The sequence below is a fragment of the Lepidochelys kempii genome, chromosome 16, assembly GCF_965140285.1.
Source record: "Lepidochelys kempii isolate rLepKem1 chromosome 16, rLepKem1.hap1, whole genome shotgun sequence".
In the NCBI taxonomy this organism is placed as follows: Eukaryota; Metazoa; Chordata; order Testudines; family Cheloniidae; genus Lepidochelys; species Lepidochelys kempii.
In genome coordinates, this window is record NC_136395.1 from 10,765,346 (window position 1) to 10,791,401 (window position 26,056).

The following is a 26,056-nucleotide window of genomic DNA, read 5'->3' on the forward strand; positions in this document are numbered from 1 at the left end:
CTCCAAGGAGTCCTCCCACCAAAACTGAGCAAATCGAGCCAGGATATTTCTGATGACTCTAAACTAAAATTGTTGGTGGTGAGAGAACAAAAAACTTATTTTGGTGGAGAGGGGAGTGGGGGATTGGAATACAAATCCATAAAGGATTCAAAGAAAGACAAAATACCTTTGCTGTTCATCTTTAAGTTATGATGTCTTTGCACTAACTCTCTCTCTCTAGATGACAAGTTTCAGAGTAACAGCCGTGTCAGTCTGTATTCGCAAAAAGAAAAGGAGTACTTGTGGCACCTTAGAGACGAACCAATTTATTTGAGCATAAGCTTTCGTGAGCTACAGCTCAGTTCAATGGATGCATCCGATGAAGTGAGCTGTAGCTCACGAAAGCTTATGCTCAAATAAATTGGTTAATCTCTAAGGTGCCACAAGTACTCGTTTTCTTCTCTCTCTAGATGGGAAGCTCCTCTTAAGAGTAACTTTTCAAAGTGGTTAATGGGGGATTTGGCTGCTTGCTTACCATTAACATCGGTGGGAGTCACGGAGTTAAATTCCAGCAGGTTGCTTGGCACTCAGCATCCTGTAGCAAACTGCTTGTTCTTGAAGTGTGCGCCTTGTGTGATAAAGACCAGACCTGATGGGATAAACACTGGCAGTTTTCTGCCCCACTAATGCTCTCCAGCATCTCTGACTATATGCTTCGCGGGTAATACCTTCTAGACAGAAGTCGCTCTCTCTGCAACCTGTTTGAGATGGTGCAAATAAGGATCCGCTCTAATGTCGATTATAAATCAAGCTGAGCAAATCGGTGATTTTTTTTTCTTTGTGGCTGAACTGAAAAATCCAAAGAAAAATTGGTTGACTTCCAACTGAAATGGATTTTTTTAATTGTTTTCCTTGATGAAATTAAAAACTGGAAAAAAATCGCGTGGGTCAAACAAAATGTTTCAGGGGTCGACTGGAAACCGTGCTTTGGAAATTGTTTCCACTTTGTTTTTCAGATGTAACTATTTGCTGAATTCAACCTGAATTTGTCAGTTGTTTCTGGGCCTCAAAAAATGCGTGTTTTGGCTCATTTATTTTCACCAATTTTTTTTTTTTTGTCAGCTCTAATCATAGAGCTTCTAATGTCTCAGCCATCTGAAATGGACTGAGCTGAATTTCAGACTGGACAGGGTATTGTTCGAGGGTTTCTGGCACAGCATTTTAGGGGTTTGTTTTGCTTTTTAATACTACATTGAAAAAAAAATGAGTTGGAGCAATTTGGGGGTGGTTTTTTTTTTCTTTTTCTTATAATAAAAATAAAACACCATTCAGCTATGCTATGTGACATCCTCTAGAGTGAATAACCGCCAGTATTAAGCCTTTTATTCGCTGACCTGCAGGCTCTCCATTCCCATGCTCTTGCTGCCTTTTATTGTTTACCATGTGCTTGCAATATTTCAGTATGTTTTCAGTCTGAGAGATGACTTCTCTGCTAGTACTAGCTTCTTTACAAAGCACTGCACCTCCGGGATTAGTCCTGTCATACTGGTGTCTTGCTGTGACCATGTGATTATAGATCCATTGACCTTCTGCAAGGTCAGAAGTGCGGCTGTTTGCCAGGAGAGGGTCTTTAAAACGATTGATCTTTCTTCCCTTTTCTTGAATTGGATTCTCAGTGGTGATGTATTAACAGTCACACGTTGTTTTATAGAGATACATCAGGGTATTTAAGTTGGTGACTCCTTTCTCTGGCTGGTCTAATTTGACCCTAAGGCCTAAGTTTTTCAAGACTGACTAGAGTGATTTTGGGTACCTCAGTTGGTGGAAACCCAACTTGAGAGGTCTTGACCGTAAGAAGTCCTGAGCACCTGCCCTTTGAAAATTAGACCCTTTAAGGTGTTTCAAATTGGGCACCTAAAAATGGTGAAACCCAAAATCACTCTAGTCACTCCTGAAAGTTTAGGCCTTTAATAATTTAGGCTTGCAGTGTATTAATATTCCAGGTCCAGCATCTGGACACCATATGTAAATTTGAAGGGTGGAAAAATTGCTGTCACGTTGCCTTAGCCCCAAGGAGTGGGCATGGGTTGAGTATCTTGATTTTCCACAGTAGCAAATAGATCAGGCACACCTTCCTGCTGCTTCATAGTTATCTCCCAGAATCCACAGGATCAAGTCCCCTCGGGCTGCTGATTCCCTCTGGGGTTTTGTGACTGAAGGAAACACGCCATAATGTAGAGAGTAGCGCAAGATGGGAATTTTCGCAGAACTCTTTTTCATTGAAAAATGCCAGTTTGTTGAAATGGAAACAGTCCATGAAACAGAGTCTAAATTTCCCAATGAAGAAAGTGGAGGAAAGACCCTTTGGAATTTGCCAATGTTTTGTTTAGACACATTTGAAAGAAAAATCTCTGGTTTTTCTGAATCAAAATGACTTTTCCTTTAGAAATTTAAGCTCATTAGCCTAAAGATTTTGAAGAAAAAGTCAATCAAAACGCAAGTTTTGAAATGATCCAAATGAAATATTTTGATTGACCTGAATCAGAAACAACTTTGTGTTTTGGTTCATTGATCTTTTCAAGATTTTGGCTTTTCGGCCTGATTTGAGACGGGGGGAAAACCTTTGAACTCTTGAAAATATGAATGGGATGGGGAAACTGCTTCCTGCCCAGCTCTAGTAGAGAGCTGTTTCCCCGAGCACTCGAACTACTGGTTCCACTGGCTCTTCTTTCGAGGGCTGCTGGAGATAGGCAGGGGTGAGGTATTGACAACCGCGTCTGGGCTGCTTATCCCTTCACATTCTTCCTGTCAGTGCTCATCAAGTTAGGCTTTTGTTGTCAGGACTGACTGGGGATCTGTTATCTCTGGGAAGGGGTGGGGGGAATGGAGAGAAGGGGCCTTGTGCTGGCGGCATGGACTCTTGATTTAGCAAGAGAAGGAATTTGTTTTTCCCAAAGGCCCTGCGGTATAGCAGCTCTGCTCTTGGCCTTGGTGCCAGGTAGGTCGGGCTCATGGTCTCCGAGCGGGTGCGAGAACCATTCACAAAGGATTTGTGCCCAGCTGACCTCTAACTTATCTCCTTTTCTGGCTGCCTTGGGGAGTTCAGTAAAGCGCTAGGCGCTCCAAGCTGAGTGGGTTTTTACTTCCTGTCTTGCCTTTGCTCGATCCAGTTAAGCAGATAATTGCTTTTGTTCCGATTTGGTGTCAGGTTGCAGTTTTATTGCCTACCTGGATAGGAAGCAGATTTTAGGGTCCAAATGATGATTCTGTGAAGACTAGGTTTACACTCTCCTGCTTCAGGGCATCAGTCAACTGCTAATTAACAGGGGTTAGGAAGGGACTTTGCCTGGGAGCAGGTTATTCTATCACCGTCTGCCGCAGCGTTTCTTCAAACCTTCCACTGAATCAGCTGCTACTGGCCTCTGCTGGAGACCAGATACTAGGCAAGGTGCCCCACGGCTCTGTGCCAGCTGGCAAGTCCTATGTTCCGTGGGATGCATGGGCAAAAGCCGGCCCGCCGACAGGGGTGGGAAGAGGGGGGGGGGCAAAGGGGGTCAATTGCCCAGGGGCCCATTGATTTAAAAGGGACCAGGAGGATGGGATGGATACATATTTTTAAATAAAAATTTAAGATTCTTTTTAAAAGGAACAGTCACCGTTGGCCAGAGCGCTGCTGCGCCCTGCTGGTCCGGCGGAGCGTCAGCGACAGCAGCCTGGGAACCGCGGCGCCTGCTGCCTCCTCTGGCTGCTCGGGAGCTGCTGGGCCTGCCGTGCCGGCTCTCCGTCTGCGGGGCTGAGGACAGGGGGACAGGCTCCGTCTGCGCTACCAGATTTCCTCCCCCCAGGACTGCAGCTCCTCGCCAGACACAAGCCAGCAAGTTCAGCCACCCAAGCGAGCCTCTCTAAGTCTGCCGAGAGGCAGCCGGGGCGAGCCCCCCCCTCACTGCCGCTAGCACTGGCTGAGGAGCTGCTGTCCCGGGTGCAGGTTGAGGGGCCACCTCCTTCGCTCAGCCAGGGAACGAGGCACGGGTTTTCCCTCTGCCTTCACCCCGGCCACCTCCTCAGAGATCCCTTGGTAGATCTGGCGCACCAGGCCTGCCGTCTCCTCATTGCTCTGGGTGTTGATGTCCCACAGCACCAGCAGTTCAAGTATTGTATTGTATATGTTGACGTTGTTGGTCATATTCAGTTACCTCTTGTCTTTAGATTACACACGAATCACGATTAGGTGTTTAATTAGCCTACTTGATACTTCAGGTGTTTTCTTACTTTGTGCTTCCTTAAATGTTCAGACATTAATTAATTCCATCCCCTAATGTATTTATTTATTTAATGTAAATATATAATTCAAAATAACAAATTCTATATCTTATATTTAGGCTCATAATTTGTTTAATGCTGGTCCTGTAACTGGGGGGAAAAAAAGAGTTGACTAGATCAAGCAACGCCACGACTTCCGCATGGCGGGTTCTAATGTGTTATCGATAGCATAAAAAGCAGTGTTGTAAACCTCAGCCCTCCCTTTCTAGGAGGGGCATTGACTGTTCTGCCCTGGGGGCTGGAATGGCTGTCGGGGGAACTGGGCAGAAGCAGTTGCAGGCCCAAGCAGGAGCATATGTACACTGGGAAAGACATTGTGTGCGTGAGTTTGTCCTCTTCAAAGTACTCTCTAAACAATGGCTAATCTGTGCAAGCCCCATGGAGGGAGGGAGATATTTGTCTCCATTTTATCAGATGGGAAAGCTGAAGGATTTGCTCAGGACCACAGAGGGGAAATGGAATCAGAGCTAGGAATAAACTCCTGGCATCCTGCTTCGAGCTTGTATCCCTACGCTTGGTAGGTATCATACGAATATATTTGTCTTGCATGAACTTCAGCCATAAAATCCCCCAAATGTTTTGATTTCCCTACTGCTTGCAGCTTGTTGCTAATAACAGATGTGCTCGGGGTATAAACAGCCTTTCAATGTGGTATTTTAGGAAAGAGCTGGGAACGGCGCTCAGGCTCTAAGCCCTGGCTGCCCGTAATACTCATCAGCGTTAGACTTGCTGCCCATCCTGTTGCCATCTTCCAGATTTGACTTTTTTTTTTTTTTGTAGTTTCAAATTATATCCTCTTTTATTTTAGCAGCAGCAACTGCCCTTTCCAAGGCCGAGGCTGGAGAAGGCTTTTATGAGCTATAATGACAAAGGGTCTTGGTGCATAATGAGCTTCTAGCTGGTATTTAGTTTTTTTCTATCTACCCTGTCGGGGAGAAGGGAGAGGCCCATGCTTTCAAGTCCCAGCTCCAGTTCTGCTCTCAAAGGCAGAGACAAAAATAGGTTTTCCATCTAGTTCGGCATTTGTTTCTTGTTCAAGTGCAGTTGACTTTTTCTCTCTTGAAGAGCGGATTTCTAAGTCTGGCATTACGTTGAATGGCTTCCACGTGGCATGGCCTTAATTTTCTTTTTACACTGAGATGTCTTTTAGTCCCTCGACCTGCTCAGAAATATTGTATCAGTGGGACTTATATGACCCCCTTTGCCATAGTCTGACAGCACTGCACAGTCTTGAATGGTTTCAGAGTAGCAGCCGCGTTAGTCTGTATCCGCAAAAAGAACAGGAGGACTTGTGGCACTTTAGAGACGAACAAATTTATTTGAGCATAAGTTTTTGTGAGCTACAGCTCCTCATAACAGCCCATGATGAGAGAGAGAATCGCTGCTATCCCCGTCATACAGGCAGGGAGCAGAGGCCCACAGAGATCAAAGCATGGTGTATACGTGGAGGTTGTAGTGATATAGTCCAAGCCCTTATAAGGATGCAGTTATATATAAAGGTGGCTTATACCATTCTCATTAATCCCCTTCCCATACTGCAATAGCTGTACTGGTATAAGGCACCTTTGTACCGATACAACTGTGTCCACACCAAAGGGCTTGTGCCACACTAACTATACCTGTATAATTAAAGTGGTACAACTTTTGTGTGTAGACAAAGCCAAAGTGATTTGCCCAAGGTCACATAGAGTGTCTGTGACGGGAAAGAGAATCTTAACTGATGTCTTCTGGGTCCCAGGCAAACTCTCGGGACCATCATTCCTTGTGTGTTTTCTTGCACCTTTTTGAAATACAGCATCATGTGAGCCAAGCAGCACAGGGCTCTTTGGGATGCATTGGTACCTACAGATCCTTGCAGCTCTTGAAAAAGAGTTTATTCCTCCATAGAAATGTTGGCCCAGATCCTCAGCTGGTATAAACCAGCATAACTCCCTGGACATCAGTGGGTCTAAGGCGATATCCATTGGCTGATGATTTGGCCCACAGTTTCTCTGTCCTTCTTGTGATTCACCTGCCTTCCAGTTAGATGTGGTCTTGAGTATGAATTGATGTAGCTTGTGTTTTTCCCCACAGGGTTTAAATAACTCCGTTCACTAGGATTTTCCCTCTCCAAATCGTAGGCCAAAGCATAAGTTCCTTCCTCAGTTTTTACTCTATTCTAGGGTGACCAGACAGCAAGTGTGAAAAATCGGGACAGGGGGTGGGGGGTAATAGGAGCCTATATAAGAAAAAGACCCAAAAATCGGGACTGTCCCTATAAAATTGGGACATCTGGTCACCCTACTCTACTCCAACAGAGTTGCTGCTGAAGCCAGTCAGGGTTGAATAAAGACACCAGGATTTGTTGTCTATCTTAGGTACTTACATGGCCCCCCTATCACTGTAGTATCTCAATCTTCAGGTTACTTATCCTCCCGCACCCCTACGGGGCAGAGCAAGGCTATTATCCCTATTGTACAGATGGGGAGCTGAGGCACCGGGAAGTTGAATGACTTGCCCAAGGACACTCAGGCAGTCTGTGGCAGAGCATGGAATTGAACCAGGTCTTCCAAGTCCCATGCCAATGCCCTAACTGCTAGAACATACATACCCCACCACCACCCCAGTACTCAGTACTGTGATTTTAAAAGGAGAGTGAGGGGAGACCCAGGTGGTAGAGGAAATGTCATGAGAAATTTAGAAAATTTTCCGTGGAAAAGCCTGAAGTAATAAGAGCATCTTCTAGTGCCCGTTGCTGACTGTGTCCACATATCTATTCAGGGGACCCCATCATAGGGCCTAATCACATCAGCCACACTATCAGAGGCTCGTTCACCTGCACATCTACCAATGTGATATATGCCATCATGTGCCAGCAATGCCCCTCTGCCATGTACATTGGCCAAACTGGACAGTCTCTACGCAAAAGATGTCAAGAGATGTCAAGAGTAACAAGAAGGGTTTCTTCAGGTATGTTGGCAACAAGAAGAAAGCCAAGGAATGTGTGGGCCCCTTACTGAATCTATCTCTGTGGAGATAGAGGCGGTTAGGGACTATTTAGAAAAGCTGGACGTGCACAAGTCCATGGGGCCGGACGAGTTGCATCCGAGAGTGCTGAAGGAATTGGCGGCTGTGATTGCAGAGCCACTGGCCATTATCTTTGAAAACTCGTGGCGAACCGGGGAAGTCCCGGATGACTGGAAAAAGGCTAATGTAGTGCCAATCTTTAAAAAAGGGAAGAAGGAAGATCCTGGGAACTACAGGCCAGTCAGCCTCACCTCAGTCCCTGGAAAAATCATGGAGCAGGTCCTCAAAGAATCAATCCTGAAGCACTTACATGAGAGGAAAGTGATCAGGAACAGCCAGCATGGATTCACCAAGGGAAGGTCATGCCTGACTAATCTAATCGCCTTTTATGATGAGATTACTGGTTCTGTGGATGAAGGGAAAGCAGTGGATGTATTGTTTCTTGACTTTAGCAAAGCTTTTGACACGGTCTCCCATAGTATTCTTGTCAGCAAGTTAAGGAAGTATGGCCTGGATGAATGCACTATAAGGTGGGTAGAAAGCTGGCTAGATTGTCGGGCTCAACGGGTAGTGATCAATGGCTCCATGTCTAGTTGGCAGCCGGTATCAAGTGGAGTGCCCCAAGGGTCGGTCCTGGGGCCGGTTTTATTCAATATCTTCATAAATGATCTGGAGGATGGTGTGGATTGCACTCTCAGCAAATTTGCGGATGATACTAAACTGGGAGGAGTGGTAGATACGCTGGAGGGGAGGGATAGGATACAGAAGGACCTAGACCAATTGGAAGATTGGGCCAAAAGGAATCTGATGAGGTTCAATAAGGATAAGTGCAGGGTCCTGCACTTAGGACGGAAGAACCCAATGCACAGCTACAGACTAGGGACCGAATGGCTAGGCAGCAGTTCTGCGGAAAAGGACCTAGGGGTGACAGTGGACGAGAAGCTGGATATGAGTCAGCAGTGTGCCCTTGTTGCCAAGAAGGCCAATGGCATTTTGGGATGTATAAGTAGGGGCATAGCGAGCAGATCGAGGGACGTGATCGTTCCCCTCTATTCGACATTGGTGAGGCCTCATCTGGAGTACTGTGTCCAGTTTTGGGCCCCACACTTCAAGAAGGATGTGGATAAATTGGAGAGAGTCCAGCGAAGGGCAACAAAAATGATTAGGGGACTGGAACACATGAGTTATGAGGAGAGGCTGAGGGAGCTGGGATTGTTTAGCCTGCAGAAGAGAAGAATGAGGGGGGATTTGATAGCTGCTTTCAACTACCTGAAAGGGGGTTCCAAAGAGGATGGCTCTAGACTGTTCTCAATGGTAGCAGATGACAGAACGAGGAGTAATGGTCTCAAGTTGCAGTGGGGGAGGTTTAGATTGGATATTAGGAAAAACTTTTTCACTAAGAGGGTGGTGAAACACTGGAATGCGTTACCTAGAGAGGTGGTAGAATCTCCTTCCTTAGAGGTTTTTAAGGTCAGGCTTGACAAAGCCCTGGCTGGGATGATTTAACTGGGAATTGGTCCTGCTTTGAGCAGGGGGTTGGACTAGATGACCTTCTGGGGTCCCTTCCAACCCTGATATTCTATGATTCTATGATTCTATGAAAAGAATAAATGGACACAAATGAGACGTCGAGAATTATAACATTCAAAAACCAGTCGGAGAACACTTCAGTCTCTTTGGTCACTTGATTACAGACCTAAAGGTGGTAATTCTTCAACAAAAAAACTTCAAAAACAGACTCCAAAGAGAGACTGCTGAATTGGAATTAATTTGCAAACTGGATACAATTAACTTAGGCTTGAATAGAGACTGGGAGTGGATGGGTCATTACACAAAGTAAAGCTATTTCCCCATGTTTATTTCCCCCACCCCCCACTGTTCCTCAGACGTTCTTGTCAACTGCTGGAAATGGCCCACCTTGATTATCACTACAAAAGGTATTTTCCCCCGCCCCTGCTCTCCTGCTAGTAATAGCTCACCTTACACTCTCCTTACAGTGTGTATGGTAACACCCATTGTTTCATGTTCTCTGTGTATATAAATCTCCCCACTGTATTTTCCACTACATGCATCCAATGAAGTGAGCTGTAGCTCACGCAAGCTTATGCTCAAATAAATTGGTTAGTCTCTAAGGTGCCACAAGTACTCCTTTTCTTTTTGCGGATACAGACCAACAGGGCTGCTACTCTGAAACCTCTACTAGGAGTGAATTCCAGTGGTGAGCACCTGCAGTGCTAATGAATACTTAGGCCTTGTCCCATTCAACTTCCCTTGGGGCCCAGCTGTGCTATTACACTCTTTTATCTTGCCGGTGTGGACGGAGCTGAACTTAATTATAACCACGTTATGGAAACTTGTTGCAGCCAAAGACCAGCAGACGGTTGTTGCAGTCTTGGTTTTCCATGATCTGGCCCCATCACTGCAGGCAAGCACAAGCCTTGTTGTGTATGAGCTCCTGCGATGGATCTGACCTTGTGGACAAGCCCTGCTGTAAAATCACAGGTGCTAAGACAGTTTGTGTGTTGCATTGTAGGGCTATGAATTAAGAATAGCTGCTCAAGATCCAATGATCCCTGCAGAACATTCTTTGTCCTCTACGAACTCCCAAGCCCAGCAATGAGCATACTGCAGGGGTAAAGGGTAGTCTTGCGGAGTGAGACTCGGGAGACCTAGGAATGTGTGAGCTTGGGCAAATAACTTAATCTCTGTGCTCCATCTAAAATAAGGATAGTGGTACTCCCCTAGCTCACAGGGGCATTGTGAGGTGCATTCATTAATGTGGTTAAGGTGCTTTGATTCAATGGTGTTGGGCGTTGGCTGGACAAGTACCAAGATTCCTCTTATGCAATGAAAATTCCTATGGATGGTCTAACTGGACCTGATTGGCAGTTACTAGTGCCAGCCAGCCAATGGGGAGCCTGTAGCAATGTTGACGAGGGCTCATGTGCCCACGCTTGGAAACCTCAAGCAAATTTGCTTTGATACGCTTTCAGACTAAATAAAAACTTCCTGTTTTGTAAGCTAACAAATGACATCAGGTCAGACTTTGTTTTATCGATGACTCAACTTTATGATGCCACCAGGCAGCTCTTAAAAGCAGGACGCTTTGGTCAGCTTGTGGACAGCTGTAGCTGCCTGGTGGGTCAGTGTATGAATGCCAGTGGGAGAATATTTTTTTTAAAACCTCACCTCAGGGTTTCCTGCCATAAGTAATCCCTTCTTTTCACTCATTTTTTGCTTATTACTGACCACTTGCCCCAGAATATTTTTGGTCTTCGAAAGTTTCTAAAAAAAGGACATGGTGCTTTTTGATTTTCTCTCCTTCCTTTTAATTTATCTGAAAATTACTGCAGCACGTAAAAGAAATCACAGTAGACTGCAATCCAAATGTAACCCCACACACTCTGTCTGTCGCCCTCTCCTGACTGGTCTACATGAGAGACTTCTGCTTCTACCAGCTTGAGGAGTTGCTCTTTGAGCCCAATGGTTGGAGGGTCACAATTTTAATAATGGAGGTTCTGAGTCTGAACCTCACTGATTACCCAAGTGCAGGGTGGCTGTTCTTAAAATATATATCCCAATACCCTGCATATAGATCTTGTCGTAATACTGGTTGTAAAGCTGGTTAAATGCAAAAATGCAGGGCAAAGAGACACCACTGTGATATTCTCCATTTATAAGGGGCTAAGAGCTATAACCTACCTCTCTACTTCTTTGCTACCCTGTAGAATCTATGCTGACTTCAGAAAACAGGCGTGAAGCATCGTTGCCCAGGTTAAGTAGGATTAAAAGGGAGCTCTTGAAACTCTTTCATAGAATCTCAGGGTTGGAAGGGACCTCAGGAGGTCATCTAGTCCAACCCCCTGCTCAAAGCAGGACCAATCCCCAATTTTTGCCCCAGATCCCTAAATGGCCTCCTCAAGCATTGAACTCACAACCCGGGGTTGAGCAGGCCAATGCTCAAACCACTGAGCTATCCCTCCACCCCTATTCAATGGAATGCCATATTTCTGCTGAGAATAGCAGCGCTTGTGACCCGTCTCTGCTGAGGGACTGGGCTGGGAGGCAGGCCTGGTGTCAGGGTGAGAGCAGCAGGCAATTTTACTTGGCAAGAAAGGGGAGGAGTAAGAACACAGTGCTAGTGAGTGTTAGTGATGAGGTTCTTAAGAAGTTAGCACTCCACTTGTGAACCTGGGGAGCCATGGGCTTGCAGTTCACACAATCACTTGATTGTACAGTACTCTGAGAGGAACATGGCTGAAGCCCAAAACAGCTGAGTTCTCCTGGTTCTGATACCAACTCCCTTTGCAACTGGGATGCGTCACTTCATGCTTTTGCCTCTGTTTCCAGAGAACTGAGGCACATGCCTTCTCCATGCCCCTCATTCCTCTGTCCAGGCATGTTCCCCATTCGTTTCCATGTATGTCCTCAGGAGCATCCCCATTCCCTGCTGTTGGAAAGGGTTGTTTTCTGTTTCTTTGAAATGCCATGATTGAAGAGCAAGACCAAGATGGAGTCTGGGCAAGTTTTAATAGTACAAGAGACACGTGGATACTGCGCAGGGCTGAGTGGATCTCCTGGTGATTAGATAGATACTAGGACAGAAAATATCATGTTCCCTCTATATAAATCCATGGTACACCCACTTCTTGACTACTGTGTGCAGATGTGGTCCCCCATCTCAAAAAAGATATACTGGGATTGGAAAAGGTTCTGAAAAGGGCAACAAAAATGGTTAGGGGTATGGAACGGCTTTTGTATGAGGAGAGATTAATAAGACTGGGACTTTTCAGCTTGGAAAAGAGACAGCTAAGGGGAGATATGATTCAGGTCTATAAAATCATGACTGGTATAGAGAAAGTAGATAAGGAAGTGTTGTTCACTCCTTCTCATAACACAAGAACTAGGGATCACCAAATGAAATGAATAGGCAGCAGGTTTAAAACAAATAAAAGGAAGTAGTTCTTCACACAACGCACAGTCAATCTGTGGAACTCCTTGCCAGAGGATGTTGTGACAGTTAAGACCATAACAGTGTTCAAAAAAGAACGAGATAAATTCATGGCGGATAGGTCCCCCAATGGCTATTAGCCAGGATGGGCAGGGATGGTGTCCTTAGCCTCTGTTTGCCAGAAGTTGGGAATGAGCGACGGGGGTGGATCGCTTGAGGATTCCCTGTTCTGTTCATTCCCTCTGGGGCACCTGGCACTGGCCACTGTCAGCAGACAGGACGCTGGGCTGGATGGACCCTTGGTCTGACCCATTCGGGCCGTTCTTGTGTTCAAACGGTCACATGTTTTCACCAGTGGAACCACACCCCAGGCTCCCTGCGTGCCAGCCAGGTTCTCTGCCACTGGACCTAAAAGAGCCCATCTGCTTGCTAAGGCCTGAAGACGCTTTGCCCAAAGTGCTATGCGCCTCAGAGTCATTAGTACTATGTGTGCTGCCTTTGGCCAGGATTTGGGGCATGGGAACCCAAAACCACTGGATTCTGATTTAGCAAGCCTGTCTGCCAGGATTTTTAATTCTACCTCGCAGAGAACTCAAAAATATCCTTCCTGGCATTTATACGTCCCTGCGGGAGCTGGGTGTCCCCCTTTGGCAGGCGGCGCCTGGTCTGTGGGTCCGCACAGAAACGCTCCTTTCTAATTATCTCCCAGGGAGCTCTAATTTGGTTCTTCAGAGAAGCAGCAAAAATCATGCCCAAGAAGGGAAGTTGATGGAGGCTGTAAGAGCCTCATGCTTTCCTGGAGGGCTGCAGGTCCCTTTGGGGTTAATCTCCACTAAAAAGCAACATGGCTTCAGAATAGGTTGTGCCAATGGCATTAGAAAAGCAAACAGCCTCTCCTGCCCCCTCTCATCTTCCGTCCCCCCTTTGTGGGGGAGTTTGTGCCTCCCCTTTCTTGGTCTCATGTTGGCTGCTGTGAGGTAGGTAGGAAGGAAGGAGTCGGGAAGCTGGGAATTTCTGGACTGGATCAGCCCCAAGGTCTGTCTAGCCCAAGGTCCTGTCTGACAGTGGCCAGCACCAGATGCTGCAGAGGAAGGAGTCAGAATCCGATAGTAGCAGATGTGGGGTTATCTGCCCCCTTACAGGTCTTGTCCTGATCCCTTATAATTAGCTATTTGGTTTAAACCCCAAAGCAAGAGGTTTTATATACCTTCCAACACATTTTTTTTTAAGCATTCGCCATTATAACTCTGTGAACTGTCTCTTGTCCAGAGGTTCCCAAACTGGGGGGCATGGAGGAACATTGGGGGTGGCAGGCCCAAGCCAGCCCCTTTGTGAGGCAGGGAGGGAGCGCGTGCCACCCACCCAGCTCCGCCCCACCCCACCCCATCCGCATGCCTGGCCCTGGCCCCAGCTTTGACATGGTTCCGCATTCAGCCGGGGGCCCAGCTGCTGGCCTCCCACTGCAGCCTGGCTACGGCTCCACTCCCGCTCCTGCACTTCATCTGACTTCAGTGAACCCACAACATCTTTGCCACCTGAGAGCCCTTTTGCCCCCACTCTGAAGAATGTGAAACAGTGTGTGTGACAGCTGCAAGAGCAAGTATTATAGATCTGAAGGAAAAGGATTCCCCTCATGTTGGAAGAGCAGTGCGTATTGCTAACTATAACCATACATACTTTTATAGCATCTTTCATCCAAGGACTTCATAATGCTTTACATTAAGCAAACCTTACAGGTAGAGCTGGTTGAGATTTTTTTTTTCCTTTTTCAAAGGAAAATGCAGATTAATCAAAACCAAACTTTTCAGAGAAACAAATCAGTTTCAATGAAAGTTTTCTCAGGTCCAGGATGGAATTTCTGATAAAAAAAAACCAACAACCCAGAATAGTTAATAGCTTGGTGGTTAGGACTATTCTGAGATCAGTCTCTCATTTTTCATGAAAAAAATATGAAAGGTCCCAGTTTATCCCATGGCGGAACAAAACCAACTGCCTCAGTCATGAAAATGTTCATGAAGTGGAATTCTTGCTTTGCAGCCAGCCCTCCTTACAACATAGACACTGTAACCAATGTAAGCAAACATTGATACTCTTTGTCTCTGAAAACCAGTTTATCTGAATCTCCCATTCGACCAACTCAATGGGAGTTGGATTTCCTCAACAACTCTGAACATCAGCTTGCTCAACTCCCCCTTCTGTACCTCAAACCTCTCATCCCCGCCCCAGCATGGAGCCCCCTCCCGCACCCTGAACCACTCATTTCTGGCTCCACCCCAGAGACCACACCCCCAGTTTGAGCCCTCACCACCTCCTGCACCCTAACTCCCTGCCCCAACCCAGTGCGAGTGAGTGAGGGTGGGGGGGGAGTGAGACACCGAGGGCGTAAGGGTTGGGCTAGGTTATTTGGTTTTGTGCAATTAGAAACTTGGCAACCCTATCTCATGGTCTTTGTGATTGCTAGATATTGTTGTGATTGTGAGTCATCCTCTTGTGAGCTAGATCTTGTTTTATTGGCTTGATCAGAATGGTTACATTTTAAGGAAGCTAACCCCACATCATAGTTAAGGATTAAACTTAAAAAAAACAAAAACAAAAAACCCCAAAAAAACAACCATGAATGAATCACTTGGGCTGAATTTCAATCTGAAAACATTTTTCTGAAATAAAGTTACTAAATTAATCCCTGGCCTGAAAATAATTAATAAAATAGATTGTTAAACTTTTCAAATTATGGATCTGAAAATTACCAAATCAGATAAAATAGATCTATCATCATTTTGCAGGCAGGTGGGGTTTTTTAATGTGCACAGAGACTTTCTTCTAAGGCCTTGTCTGTATTCAAAGTTGCACAGTGTAATTGAAGGTGTGACTTCAAACCTGTTTAGTTAAAACAGTGAAACACACAGTGTAGATGCTCTTAATTTGATTTTAAACCTGTTTTATGTCTAAGTTTAAATTGATTTAAGAGTAGCTAGATCAGAGCAATCAGATTTAAATTGCATTAAGGGGGTCCATGTGGGATTATGCACCACTTTAATTAAATCAATTTGAAATAATGTTTTTAGTTAAATCCGTGAAAACTCTGAATATAGACAAAGGATAACATATTTTCAAAAATAACCTAAGTGACTTAGGTGCCTCAGTTCCATAGAAAGTTGATGGGGTGTAGGCTCGTAAACCACTTAGGGGCTTTTGAAAATTTTAACCAAGGTTATAGACTAGTGTGAATTGCAGGGAGGCTGGGGAAAAGGGGCAGAATGGGACTTAATGATTGGTGGGGGTTAGAGTGAAATGCACCCAGATGGTTGGACTGGAGGAGGAATATGGGGTATGCACAGGATGGAATGTGCCTAGCCATTCAGAATTCGATTTGTAGGAGAAAACTTGTGTTTGCTCTAAAAGTTTGACTTTCTTCCAAATCCATCTCAAAGCCATCACCAGGCAGCTTGGGTCTTAATGTCTGAAATGGACATCTGGATGCCTTTGGTTTAAGACTTACCAATGCTCAGAACATGATCCCCGCATATGGGAAGAGAGCGAGCATGGTGTCTTAGCCTTCTGTCAAGTAATTTCAGACTGGAGTTCCTGTATGGTGCTTGCCTGCAGCTTATGCTTCTATGGGAAAGTCCAGAAGAGAGAGGATTCTGAGACATACCGTGTATTTGTCTAATATGTGGTATAAACACATTAACACACTCAATCCTCTGTTGCTAAGTAGTTTCAGATGATACCGGCACTGTCTGATTGAAGTCCCATATACGCTAGCTGTGATGCTTAAAGTGTTCCCATGAACAGTACAAACATTGATTAACCCTTTGGCTTCTCAAAAGCAGGTGGTGCCAGGGAAAAGCAGAGGAATTGCCAGGATTTGTGTGACGAGAGCTCCAATATTTAAATACTGTCCAGGATTCCTTTGGGAAAATCAGGGGGATCGTTATGTGTTACACAAGTGCTAATTGCAGCAGTTTCATCACCAGAACAGTTTAGGATTTCGTCCTTTGTGTAAATGAGACGAGTTGAAACCTACCATATGGGAAGGGCTGTTTAGTGTCTAAACTAGGGAATATGGGGTCTCTTCCCAGCTCTGTATCTGGGATTTTGGGCAAGCTGATGTTCAGAGTTGTTCAGGAAATCCAACTCCCATTGAGTTGGCCAAATGGGAGATTCAGATACTCTTTGTCTCTGAAAACAAGTTTATCAATGTTTGCTTACGTCGGTTACAGTGCCTATGTTGTAAGGAGGGCTGGCTGCAAAGCAAGAATTCCACTTCATGAACATTTTCATGACTGAGGCAGTTGGTTTTGTTCCACCATGGGATAAACTGGGACCTTTCATAATCTTTTCATGGAAAATGAGAGACTGATCTCAGAATAGTCCTAACCACGAAGCTATTGACTATTCTGGGTGGTTTTTTATCAGAAATTCCACCCTGGACCTGAGAAAACTTTCATTGAAACTGATTTGTTTCTCTGAAAAGTTTGGTTTTGATTAATCTGCTTTTTCCTTTGAAAAAGGAAAAAAAAAAATCTCAACCAGCTCTACCTGTAAGGTTTGCTTAATGTAAAGCATTGTGAGGTCCTTGGATGAAAGATGCTATAAAAGTATGTATGGTTATAGTTAGCAATACGCACTGCTCTTTCAACATGAGGGGAATCCTTTTCCTTCAGATCTATAATACTTGCTCTTGCAGCTGTCACACACACTGTTTCACATTCTTCAGAGTGGGGGCAAAAGGGCTCTCAGGTGGCAAAGATGTTGTGGGTTCACTGAAGTCAGATGAATAAGAGAATCTGTGGTAGAGACGGGAACTGTACCAGATCTCTTAAGCATAGCCCAGTGCTCTAACCTCAAGACCATCTTTCCTCTCCAAATAACTTTTGTGAGATTTCCTTAGTCCTTGCTCATGTTTGCAACCCTCCCAATTGAGTGTGACTTTCAATTTCACCAATGTGCTGTTAAGTAGAGCTGGTCGGGGATTTTTTGACACATCCCCCTTTCTTTGTCATCAAAAAATGTCGGTGAATTGAAACCCAATTTGTCTGTGAAACAAAGTTGGTTTTGACGAATTTTCTGGCTCGAAAATATTTTTGAACAAAAAGTAAGTTTCGAAATTGTCTCAACATCCCAAAATGAAAACGTTTGGTTTTTCTAGTAGAAATGGCTGTGTTTCAAATTTTTGAGTACGTTTAGACTAAAAGAAGATTTTAAAAGCGATCAAAAATGACATTTTTAAAAATGATCAAAACCTAAGATTTCAGTTAACCTGAACCCAGAAACTTCTTCAGATTTTGGATTCAGGAAAATGTTTGACATTTTTTTTTTTGTCCCAGTTTGGGGCAGGAAAACTTTTCAATAGTATGAATATTTTTGCAGGATGGGAAAACCATTTCTTGGCCATCCTGTTCTTCTGTTAAGCCCCTTGGCCTTTCCATGATTCATATGTTAAATAACACCCCGTCCTCCAGCAAAGCTTTGGAAGTGTAATGAACACCTGGTCCCTTTGCGCATGGACTCCCAGTGGGATTTCTCTGCAGCATTGTATTCCTTCTCCAGTTCCGTGTTTTTAACAAGATGCAGCTTGTTTCTTTCATTTGATCATCTGCTCCACCTTGACTGGGTACAGAAATCAGCTTTGAAATTGCTTTGATGGCTGCTCTGTCGTGATCTGTAACAGTGGTGCTGGCGACAGAGAGTGTTGAAATAGACGGCAGTGATTCAGGAAGAGAGACCTTTCTTTTTCTGTTTCAAAGTATCATGAGTAGGGCCCTACCAATTTCACAGCTGTGAAAAATGTGTCCTGGACCGTGAAATAAGCCCTTCTCCATGAAATCTGATCTTCCCCTTGCTGCTGGGAGTACCCTAGCCAGGGGGTTCCTAGCTGCAAGTACCCCCCTGGGCTGGGGGTGGGGGACAGGACTTGTCCTTCCCCTGCGCTGCCACTCTTGCTGTCCAGGGGAGATCAGATCGACCTCTGAGTGCCCCTCCTGCTGCAGGAAGCTCCAACCTCAGAGATTCCTGCAGCTAGAGGAGACTTGTGGAGGTGGGTCCAATCTCCCCCTGCTGCTGGGAGCACACCAGCCAGGGGGCTCCTAGCTGCAAGTCCCTACTGGGTGGTGGAGGGACATAGGACCCTGGCAAGAGGCTGGATTTAAGCCTTCCTTTTCCAGAGTGCTCTTGTCCAAAGGTGTTGCACATTTCTTGGCACCTTCCTGGTGCCATTTCTGTTCCAGGTCTCTCAAGGTGTTTCAGATCATGCTTTGCAAACACAACCACTGCTCAGCAAGGTCAGGCACTACACTGCCCACAGGGTAACCCACAGCTGGCACCTCTGGGATTTGCATTAAGCCCCAAGTAGAACAGACACTGCCGTTCACCTTTATTCAAAGGGTTGGAAGCATATCGAATAAATGTGATGAGGAATCTGTCCCTCACTGGGTCCTGAACCCACAAAGCTCTGACCCACAAACCAGAACCTCTCTGCAAGAAAAGTCTCCATTTGCTCTTATCAGGAGTATTGCTATTTTCTCCCCTGACCCCCATTTTTTCTTACTTATTTTTCCCTCCTCCCTCTGTTTTCTTGAGGTCAGACCCTTTGTCCCTTGGCAGCATCCACTGGCTTCCAGTTTGCAGTGAGAGTTTAAGAGACGGAATATTAGCCGTCGGGGGGGGGGGGGGGGGGCTGGGGTGGGAACGGAGAGCTGTTCATCTCCACACCGCTCACCTTCACAAGCCCCTGCTGCTTCCTCCCATGTAGATGACCTCTATTGGGCTTTCATTGTCTGGCCCAGAGGAGATTGCCAGTCAAAGGCCTGCTCTGCTACAGGGAGGGCTTGTGGGACACATTCTCTTCCAGTGCCATGGATAACTCCATTAAGGATGGTCCAGGGGTTAAGCTGCTAGCCAGGGGCTTTGGAGGTGTGGATTCAGTTCCCTGCTCTGTCAGACTTCCAGTGTGTCCTTGAGACTTAGGGTATGTCTATGCTGCAAAAGAAAACCCATGGCAGCAATTCTCAGAGACCTGGGTCAGTTGACATGGACTACAGGGCTAAAAAATAGCAGTGTAGATGTCCCTGCCCAGGCTCTGAGTTGCACCACCCTGACTAGAGCCTGAGCAGGGTTGTCTACACAGCTAGTGTTAGCCCTGGAGTGCAAGCCCAAATCCGTTGATCTGGACTCTGTGGCTCGCTGCTGCGGGTTATTTCTGGTTTGCAAGGGAAAATGGATACTGTAGTTGGACACCATTGTCCTGGGCTCTGTTAAACTGAAACCTTTCTCCAGTCAAATCTGACCACACCCTGGTTCCTGGAGTTTTATAAAATATTCACATAGCCAGGAGCAGAGAGAAACAGCTCACTCCAGTGCCAATGGGATAAAATTTTCTTACCCACTCTTGATATTTAAGTACAAATTGGCAATGGCTTTTTTTTTCTTTTTTTTTTTCTTTTTTTTTTTTAAGAAGAACCCGAAATCTGTGGTGTGCTTTGGAGCCCAGCCACACTTGCAGTCTGTGCCTCCATTGAGGAAAAATGAGGGCACTTGTTGGGACTAGCTTTGTGGTAGTGAAGTGGGCAGGGCTAGGTAGCATCCCTTGAGTCTTATGCCAACTGCACAGTCTAACCTTTCCATTCCCCATGCTTGGTTTTGCCCTGCTGGACATGATGAAGATCCTTGTGCTGAGCTGTCTGCTGCTAGATTTTCAAGCAGCTCGTGCTGCCACAGGCTTTCCTAAGGTAGGGGAATTTTGAGCAGGGGGTTGGACTGGATGACCTCCTGAGGTCTCTTTCAACCCTAATCTTTTATGATTCTATGAATTGTTTAGAGCTGGTGCTAATCTCCCCCATGGGCATCCTGCCATGGAGGGCGCAGCTGTAAGTCTCATTTATTGTAACATGAAATTGTTTGTCCTGGTTGTTCAGTCCAGTTTGATTGCAAGAAGTAAAGGCTTTTGGTATGTGTCCTTTCCCACATATCTGCATCCCTTCAGTTATTGGTCGGTGTGTGTGTGTGTGTGTGCGCTGAGGGGGGGGTCCTCCAGAAGACAAACTTATTTTACCCCCTTAGAGAGTGCCTATATCAGTTCCTTTGAAGATAAATAAATGCCACCGTTAAATTGTTTCAAAATGTCCACAAAGAGGATAATAAGTTGGCTGGGGTTAAACAGGAAGTAGAGTGCAGGGACATTTTGCTGTATATTTATATCATGTCCATAAATCTTTTCAGGCAAGCAACTGTGTGTCATTCTGCTGCTCTGGTTCTATCTTCCTTAGATCTTCCTTCATGGAGTGAACTGGGCATGGCCAGGTCCTGTTTTTAACCAGACTTCCTTTCTGCAATGTGACTGACCTCCGTGGATACGCTAGGGTGACCAGATATCTCAATTTTATAGGGACAGTCCCGATATCTGGGGCTTTTTTCTTATATAGGTGCCTGTTGCCCCCAAGCCCCATCCCGATTTTTCACACTTGCTATCTGGGGACCCTAGGATACGCTGCTGCACCGCAATCCTGTGACTCCCAATTTCATTTGTTTTTATTCTGAATTCAAATAATTCATTTTGAAGTGATTTTTTTCTTCTTTACTTCTGCTCGAGGTGGATGTTTGTTTCTGTGTTAATCAGGCTTGCAAGGAGACTGAACAGTGTGTGAGATACACTCGGGGAAGTGGATTACTGTGGCTCGGTGCATCAGACAAAGTGTTATTGACCTTCCTTCATTTTAATTGCGGCAATGCTGTATCTAACTGTATGGAGTTCAGACTTATTTCAGCTAGATCAGAGGTTTTCAACCTTTTTTCCATTTGAGACCCCTAAAATTTTTTGAAGGGAGGTGCCAGACCCCTCTGGAAATCTTACCCATAGTCTGCAGACCCCCAGGAGTCCACAACCACAGGTTGAAAATCACTCCGCTAAATCAGTAGCCTGATGACCGCAGTACAGTGCCACAGAGCAGCACTCACACAGCTACAGAGCTGAAGGATTTACTGTTTGGCCCCAAGTTTCAGTTCAGTTTCCTTTAAATAAGTTGTGCGTATCTATATTTAGTAATCGAGAAGCCCAAGGAGCAGTACTGGAAGAAATCACTGATGGAGAAATGTCCCTATTTTTACAAATCCATACACGTTGTGTGAAGAGATCAATCAAGCATGTCATCCAGGGTTTAATTTTGTGGCTTCATTTAGTTCTTGAGGAAACGAACCCTGGAGTTGTTGGCCAAAAATGCCTCAAATACGCTAGTCTTTTAGGGAAATCTGCAAGTAGCTTCACTGGGGACAGCAACAGCAGAGTGATAGTAGAGCAGAGCCATCGGCATTTTTACCACCATGTCCAGCCCTGCTCAAAGCTGGACTAGCTAACAGAGAGGGAAAAATTCTTGTCATTGCCTGAGCTCTACTTGTACTAGTGCTTCCACTACGGACACTGTTCTGCAGATGCCAGGGATCGGCAACCTTTGGCCCGCAGCCCGTCAGGGAAAGCCGCTGGCCGGCCAGGACGGTTTGTTTACCTGCAGCGTCCGCAGGTTCGGCTGATCGCGGCTCCCACTGGCCGCGGTTCATCGTGCTCCAGGCCAATGGGGGCTGTGGGAAGCGGTGGCCAGCACATCCCTCAGCGCACGCTGCTTCCCACAGCCCCCCCCCTCTCCCCCCCCATTGGCCTGGAGCAGTGAACCTGCTGATGCTGCAGGTAAACAAACCATCCTGGCCCACCAGGGGCTTTCCCTGACTGGCCACGGGCCAAAGGTTGCCGATCCCTGGCATATACAGGAGTGCTTTGTTGGGAGACTTCCTGAAAAACAAATGCGTCCTCGCTGTTAGTTCCACTGGTAAGTAACCAAGGCTTACATCTGTGGCACTGAGTATAAAAATATTTTTCGTGAGCTCTCAGCCTGATTGAAACAAAGTCCTCCAGTGAGTATGGATACCTGTTAAATACAGAACAACTTGCCTTAAGCGACACCAAAAGGACCAACAAAAATTGATGGCTTATGCAGAATATGACACATCCTGATTCTCCTCTTGCTCCAGTGTAAATTGGGAGCCGCTCCACTGAAGTCATTGGAATTACACCAGGGTAAAACTTACATGCGGAGAGACTCGTACCCAGGATTGTTGCTGGTCAGCAATATTTTGACACAATGTTTTTAATTGAAAAATGCCAATCCATCAAAGGGAAAGGGTCACTTTTGATGGATTTCTCAACTTGAAATATTTTTGAAAACATTTTGAAATTGTCCATGTTTCTTTTGACATATTGGAAATGAAAATGTTTGGTTTTCCAGTTTGAAACCGCTTTTTGTTTTGAAATTTAAGTAAAAATATATTTTTAAATGGACACAATCAAAACAAAATGTTTCCATTAACTGGAACTGAATTCTCCCCCTCCTCCTTTCTGGATCATGAACATTTTTGAGATTTTGACTTTGTCCTGATTTGGGAAGGGCTAAATTTTCAAAACCTCAAAAATTTTAATGGGACGGGGAAACTTTCCTGCTCAGCTCTACCTAGGATGTTGGCAAGACTTTAGGGCACACTCTTAAGATAGGAAGTTGCCTGATAAGAGCTGTATCTTGTTTGGGTTTCTCTGTAATCAAGACAGCACCTCATTGATTCTAATAGGTGAACTTAAAAGGGGATGGTTGTGTTAACTTATCAGCAGGGTCATGGCTTTGATGAACCTTCCCCCCCCCCCCCCCCGCCCCAGTCCCCCCACTCAGCTTCCTTGTGAATCCAGGCCTGTTCTAACACTGTTACAGAAACAGAGATATGGGAAGGGTAACTGATTGAGGTCTGTTTTCCTTCCTCCTCGTTCCCACCTCTCCCCGCCCTCTTGTCAAGTTAAATGAGGCACCACATGTTCTGGAAGTTTAATTATGTTTCCTCTCTTTATTTCGCCTCTTGGTACACTTGCTGTTGGTGGCAGATTAATTCAGCATTTCTAAATAAGCAACAGTGGGTCTGTTAACCAAGACCAGGTGCCTAGAAAACAGTTGGGCCAAATGATGTTGCTAACCAGTTCTGCTCAAAGCAAGATCCTGGCAGATGTGGATGGGCTAGAGAGGATCTCACGAACGAGTGTCCCTTCCTGGTCTGTCCCCATTTTACAACAGTATAACCCCAGTAACAACATTGATGACTCTGTCTACACTAGCATTCTTGCTGTTGCTATCGCCAATGGGCTGCAGTTGTTGGTGATTTAAAAGGGCAACGCAAGTGTGGGGCTTGGTCTCCCTCTAGTGACTGCTTTAAGAGGATTCTGACTGTGATTTATTATTTCTTTTGTGGTAGCGCCTAGTCATGGACCAGGACTCAGTTGTGCTAGGCCCTGTACAGACACAGAACAAAAGGGGTTTACAGTCTGAGACAACAAGCAGATACAGGCAGACAGGGGAGAACAATGAATGTGTCGGGTGTTGTTTCCAGATAGAGGGCCTGAATGGCTGAAAATTCTGGATTCAGACCTTACTGTTAACCTAAGTTGTAGTTAGTGACAAGAATACTGACGATGAAGTTTAACATCTGTTCTAATGCAGCTAAACCACTTTGGGTTGAACATCTTACTTGTTTCGGGAGGTTATTTTCTTTTTCAGTTTGGAACTTCTTATATTTCGTGATTTCCCCCTTCCCGCTCCCCTGTCCCTGTATGGGGAAGGGTGAGGTACCAGGACTCCATCTCTCTTGTGCTAGGAAGCTGCAAGACCAGTTGTTAGTGGCACCGTCCCTAAGGGGGCAGTTTACTCTGATGGGCTAACCCAGAATGAAACCCTTGCTAGTCACCATGTTTAATTCATTAATTTGCCACAGATGTCCAAGAGACTGCCCTTCCTCTTATCTTTCCCTTTCCCTTTCCCTGCCCCCCAACCCCCTTCCCTGCTGGACCCTCAAGGAGCTTTCCTGTCTAGAGTGTTATTCCAGCTGCTGTTAAATGGAAGAAAGAAAAGGAGTACTTGTGGCACCTTAGAGACAGCTCACGAAAGCTTATGCTCAAATAAATTGGTTAGTCTCTAAGGTGCCACAAGTCCTCCTGTTCTTTTTGCGGATACAGTCTAACACGGCTGCTACTCTGAAACCTGTCATTAAATGGAAGAGGAAGTTTCAGAGTAAGGGCTGGGAGCTTAGCAATTGCCCTTAATTGAGACATGCCTGAGCATGTGACTGCACAGAGACCACAAGGGGACTTTAAGTGCTTTGAAAGTTGTATCTCAAAGACTTTGGGTTTATGGATTTGTGCCTCATGTAACTCCGTGAACTTCAGTTACATCCGCTTGCACCAGGGTTGGATTTCGATCCCCCTGGCTCCCCTCCACAAAAACAGGCATTTAATTTTGTTTTACCCTTTAGTTCGAGGCTGATAGAAGTGGCTACATGTTAAAGTTTTGTCTGTGGCCTAGAATTTCACTTGGCCAATGCTCTGGGTGCCTTTAGCAAGCTTTTAAAATTACACTCATGAATTAAGGAGCTCTGGGTTATGGCTCCTTAGCTGAGAAGTTCCATTTTGCCCTGGAATTAGCCATAAACTAGCCTATGCATTACACCAGATCAAACCAAACAACCCAGCAACTCTGTATAATCAAATATAAATGACTTAATTGCTCTAGGCCACTGTTACCCAGCCCTACCCAGTGCCCATTTTCTCATGGGTGAAGGAGAAAAGGTTGGACCTGAAAGCTAATAAACATGGGTTGTTTCTGGACCAGCATGGCCAACAGCAGGTGTTTTCCAAAGGCCTGCAATGCTAACAGAGAATACCTTGTCCGGTTAAAATGATTAAAAATGTTCTTTCTTCTTCCTCCCTTTCAGGGCTCAAAATTTACCATTTCAGATTTGGCCGTGAGGCCGCCCCTGGTGTGGGAGAATCCCCAGGAGAATCTTAGGCCCAGCCCCAATGGAAGTTCCCTCACTTCAGCCCCTTCTACCAAAAGGCCCTCTGGTGAGGAGGAGGAGGAACGCCTTTCTATTGAAGAGGAAGGCTTTGAGCTTTTGAACTCCACGTACAATAAAATCACAGGACCTGGCAGGCCCGGAGTTGGCAGAAGCGAGTTGGAGGTAGCAGGAAATGCCAGTGATTCCATTACCACGGTTACCTCAGTTCCTCCTTCTGGGCGTCAAGATGCTCAGGTGGCTGATGACAACGTTATCCTTTCACAAACCTCCGCCAAAGTAAACAGACCGGCTTCCAAGAAAGACCACGTGTCAAAATCCCAGGATGAGAACATCACTACGGACAAGCTGAAGGGAGACACGGGCTCTTGGACCTGGTTCTCACCCAGCAAACCAATTGATGCCATCATAGACCTAGAAAACCCTTCCATCTTCTCAAAAGTCTCCGCAGAGGTCAGCCAGACAGCGGGCTCTGCAGGAAACATACCCAGGGCCCCCTCTTCTGACTCCCATAGGAAGGTGGAGGTACCTGTGGGTGAAGAAACTCTAGAGAGACCTTCTAAAGCTTCCCTAAGCCCTGAGGATGCTGTGAAACCAATGCAGACATCACTGGACGCTGAGGTGGTCGCCACAGAGCACAACAAAGGAGCTGTGCATCAAGGGAAAACAGACAGTGAAGCAAAGGGGAGTGAGGACCATGATCAGGGTGGTGTCTTGTGGACAGAAACAGATGGGCAACAGGTTCGAGTGAAGCCAGGACCCCGGGGGCCACAAGGACCTCCAGGTTTGCCTGTAAGTGGAGTTGGGTGTGAGGGGTTGTGTTTAAGGGAACAGTTTTGTATGCAGTGGGGAATCCTCATTTACCATAACTGAAGCAGTCAGAAGTTACAAGCCTCCTTGACTGTGAAGGGACATGGATTTGGGGGA

General features: G+C 45.7%; 1 protein-coding gene across 1 annotated transcript in view; it reads left to right on the forward strand.

Annotated features, from left to right (window-relative positions):
* LOC140899299 (uncharacterized) overlaps positions 1-26,056 on the forward strand; it is a 259,724-nt gene that overhangs the window by 97,156 nt on the left and 136,512 nt on the right. The window contains exon 7 of the mRNA XM_073314570.2: positions 25,049-25,921. Within this exon, the coding sequence (XP_073170671.2) occupies positions 25,049-25,921 (873 nt within the window). The remainder of the gene's footprint in view (positions 1-25,048; positions 25,922-26,056) is intronic.